The following is a 4315-nucleotide window of genomic DNA, read 5'->3' as shown; positions in this document are numbered from 1 at the left end:
GTACTCAGGGAGTAAGGGCTTTTTCTCCTGCTTCATCTGCCTGTCCCCAGCTGCAGGCGGTGCCTGGCTCCGAGGGCTCAGCACGGCTTTGTTGCATGACTGTCAGATACAAGGAAGGTATGTCCTGTCTGTCCTTCTCTCCCCACGAAGCAGTGTCCCCAAATGACACCAGGCCACTCAAAACACAAGCTGGTGTGCCCTATACCTTGCACAGACAAGAATAGGCATACCTATATTACAGAAAAGAAACTAAAATTCAGAGTAAGTGAGTGGCAGTTTCCACTCACAGAGTGTGATGGAGATGAACTGAGGCTGGAACCAGCGGGTCTGATCTTCCACACCAGCTCCAATCCTGGCTCCGTCCTGGCTTGAGCAGCCGCATCCAGCACTCAGTTCTTGGCTGTTAGGCGGGAAGTGGTCCAGGCTCCCTGAGGTGGGTGAGCATGTGTAGGTTTAGGTAGCCACCAAGGTGGGTCTGGCTCCAGGCACGCCTGTGTCTGTGTTCCTTCCCAGGCACCCATGCATGGAAAGGCCCCTACAGTCCTGCACGTGGGCCTGCGCCACCCCACAGAACCCAGCCTCCTTCACCAGCGTCCCACCATGGCTGCAGCATGACGCCCGCCCACTGCTGCTGGGGCGGGGCCCGGACGCCCCCCTCCGTCTGCAGCTCCCCTGCCTCTCCCGCCGACACCTGGCGCTGGAGCCCTGCCGGGAGAGGGGCAGCGTGCTGCTAGCCTTCTGCCTGAAGGCCCCGACCCGCAAGGGCTGCGTGTGGGTTAACGGGCTGACACTGAGGTTCCTGGAGCAGGTTGCCCTGTGCACTGTCAACAGGGTCGCCTTCTCTCGTATCCAGATGCTGGACCGCCTAGAGGAAGGCACCTCCCTGGAGGCCTTTGCCTGCTGCTTCCAAATCAGCCCATCACCCCTGATTTACAGGCCCCAGGCCAACAAGACTGACAAATGGAAAAGCATCCCCGAAGAGCAGCCTCCCCCAGGTTCAGGGCAGCAGACTCCAGGTCACCTGGGGCTTCTCCACAGCCCTCCCCAGCTGAACCCTGGAGAAGGAACAGAAATACAGTCCCAGAGGGAACCCCCAGACAGTGTGCTCTGCTAGCCCTGCCGGCCAGCTGCCCTGAGCAAGCCTTGGCGTAAACAGAACTTGACATACTGGAGCTACATCATCCAAGCTTGACGGCCCAGACCTGCCTGGTAATAAGGAACTGCTGGAGTCGGGGACGCGCTCCACGGTTACAGCTGTGCAAGGTACCGGGAACTTCATATACTTTTAGAGGCCCTGAGGGGTTCTGGGAGCCCCTGTCAGCGTTCCCCACATTTCCCCCTCTTGTCTGACCAGGAGTTACTTTATGTTGCTAATTTTGTGTGCCGCTTAGTTGCTGAAGTTTGAGGTTGCACCAGGAATGCATGGACACATGTAACAATTACCTTTGTGGTAGCTCCAGGTTACCTTGGGCTTCCAAATACCCATAGGCACTTAGGGCTTAGAGAAGCCTGTGTTTAATAAACTGCAAGTATTTCATTAAACTGGCATACCCAATAGGATTCCCCCACCCCCAGACAGGCTGCATGCACGCTCCATTGTCACGCAGAGGCGGGGGCGGGAAATGCAGAAGAGGTGTAAGAGGAAATTAGAAAGGTGGGGGCTCACATTTCTGGAAAGGACAGGACACAGGCAGAGCTCAGAGCTGCCTGGGGATGGGGAGCTGGAGGCTGGGCCTGCCTGAAAATTCATTGTCACCATGATCCTTCTCATCCTCAAGCTCCTCAATTCTGTCATTTCTGGATCAAAACCTTGGCTGGCTAGGGGGCAAAGTTCTTCTGGGGAAGGTGGCTTCCCAGAGCAATGGGCTCTTTACAGAACTAATTCTATGAGAGGGAGGGGTTGGGGAGAGTGTCTTAGAATTCAGCCAGCAGTTATTTCATGCCGGGTGGGGTGGTCTTTCCAAATAAGGTACTAGTAAGGGGCTAGGCAGGCCAAGGGTGGGAACATTTTCTCTGAACAGCAGTGAGCAGAATGGAAGCCCCTCTACGTGCCATCCTGGGGAGTGGGGGGTGGGTGTGCGGGGGTTGGGAGTGTGGTATAGAAACAATGCTCACCTGTGTAATAAAGGCAGGGACCTACAAATCTGGATGGTAGCCATCATCCTAGACCCCACTGGGGATATCTGAGACCCTGAGGGCACAGTGCTGCAGACTGGCTGGCTCTCGGCCTGAGGTCTGTAACCACCTCCAGCAAGGCTTTCAACACTCCCCACTTCCCACCCCAGAAGAAAGACCCCTTTGCCTCCAGGGAAGGCTGCAGGAGGGTCAATTGCACTGCCAGGCCCTGAGCCTCCCCTCCATGGGAAAGATGGCAGTGGGCAGGACCCAGTCCTACTTGGCTTGGGAAGCTCCCCTTCCAATAGGGAATGAGACAAATACACTCAGATCACAGCCACAAGGCAGAAGAGGGCAAGGGCTGCAAGGGGAGGGGGCTGTCCGATGCTGCAAACGGCCCCCAGGGACTCCCAAAGCAGGCCCCTCACTGAGTCATCCAAAACCTTCACTGGACACCGACCTTGCCCCACAGGCGGTGCAAAGCCCTGAGAGCCCACAGTGAATATGGCTGACAGAGTCCCTACCCTCAGGGCACTTGCATGCCCTCAGGAAAGACGAGTTCAGGAGCTGATCCCTTAATTATGGGATGGCCACTATGAGTGGTGCTCTGGACATCTGCGCTCTCTAACTTGGGTGTGGCACTAGCTGTGCTGCTAAGTGCCCGTGTCTGACAAGCGCTCACCCCAGAGGCAGCACTCCGTTGGGGTCTGTGTGCACTGCCCCATGCATCCCCCCCAGCCCCAGATAGACAGCGGTATTCACCACATTGCACAGATGAGGAGCAGGCTCAGAAACTGTAGGCATCCTGCCCAGCAACATGCCACTCACGAGCTGTGTGACCTTGGGCAAATGGCTTAGCCTTCCTTTGTCTCTATTTCTCCTTCTGGAGAAGGAGTAGTTGTTTCTTCTAGCTCAGGCTGTATGGGAGTCTTAGGAGGTGGCATGTGTAAAGACTTAGCGTAGGGCCTGGCACACGGCAGGCGCTCAGTAAAGGTTAGCTGCTACCACGAGACCCGAGAGAGGGAACATAGTATGTCTCAACCTAAGGGCTTACCTGAGATGCGTATATGGAGCTACAGGAGGCGGGCAGCCCAGGCTGGCTGCAGAGCCCAAGGGCTCATCCGTACTCTGTGATTCCCTGACAAAGGTCTGGTCTCAGCCATGGACCTGGTGGGCAGTCAGGAAGGATTTTGACTCGTCCCTTGGGCCAGAAGGGCCAATATTCAGGGTTTGCAGACCAGGAGGAACCCTGTCAGGGCTGGCAAGCAGAAGAAGGCCCTTGTGGTGGTCTGATGAAGCCGGCTGTTTTTAGAACTGTCTTTATATTTCACACACAGATTCCAAATGCAGTCACGATGCCTTTGCAGACCAAAGTGCCCCCCACACTGTGCCTTAGGGAGCAGCCCCCCACACACAGAATCACGAAGCCACAGCCTGGACACTGCATCTTGGCATCAAAGGCTGGAGGGAGGAAGCTGGCTGGTAACACCCCAGAGTTCCCGGGGAACACTTCCCCGCTCCCCCAAGGAACCTCTGCCCCTCAGTGAGGGCCATCTCTCCCCCCAGGAGGGCGCAAACCCATCCTACCTGGGGGTCCGTGGGAGGGAGTAGTCTGCCTTCTCGGTGGGACTGTCTGTGCCTGGGAGTGACATGCCTGTGAAGCACCCCCCCGGGATGAGCCACACGGCAGGCCAAAGGATGACAGGCCAGAGACAAGAGGGAGTAGCCAGGATGCGTCCAGCTTGTTTCTCACTCCATCAGTTCAGGACATCTCCTGAGGACCCCACTGCTTGCCTGTACTGTTTCCGAACAGAAAAGCTACATTGCATGGTGGGTTCCATTTCTCTTAAGTAGATAACCATTTAAATCGCCAGGTCCCTAACCCTCACACCCATTCTCCCCTAGCAGCTGGGATTATCGGGCTGGCTTCGGGCCCTGGACTACCCACCTAACGCCACTTCCGTTCGCCTGCAAGACAGCCTGAGCACTTGGTGAGTCCCTCCCAGCAACATCCTCTGCATTCTCCTGACTCCCAGCCCGGGCAGCCCGAGTGGTTGGTGGGATGTGCATGCACACACACACACTCACACACACCACATGTGCATGCTGTGGGGGCTCCAAACTGGGGCTCTGCAGTCAGCACTGCCTGCGTTACAGCCTCGCTCTACTGCTTCCTAGTTCTGTGATCTTGGACAAGTGA

The 4315-nt window shown here is 56.6% G+C and overlaps 1 protein-coding gene across 1 annotated transcript; it reads left to right on the top strand.

Annotated features, from left to right (window-relative positions):
* The first annotated feature begins 523 nt into the window (after positions 1 to 523).
* TIFAB (TIFA inhibitor) lies at positions 524 to 1114 on the top strand. Its single transcript, XM_036894658.2, has one exon. It carries the CDS (start codon positions 524 to 526, stop codon positions 1112 to 1114), a length of 591 nt encoding a protein of 196 aa, XP_036750553.2.
* Positions 1115 to 4315: the final 3201 nt, after the last annotated feature.

Source organism: Manis pentadactyla, chromosome 13 (assembly GCF_030020395.1).
Source record: "Manis pentadactyla isolate mManPen7 chromosome 13, mManPen7.hap1, whole genome shotgun sequence".
Classification (NCBI taxonomy): Eukaryota; Metazoa; Chordata; class Mammalia; order Pholidota; family Manidae; genus Manis; species Manis pentadactyla.
Note: the sequence above shows the minus strand (reverse complement) of the source record. Positions and strands in the feature narration are given on the sequence as shown.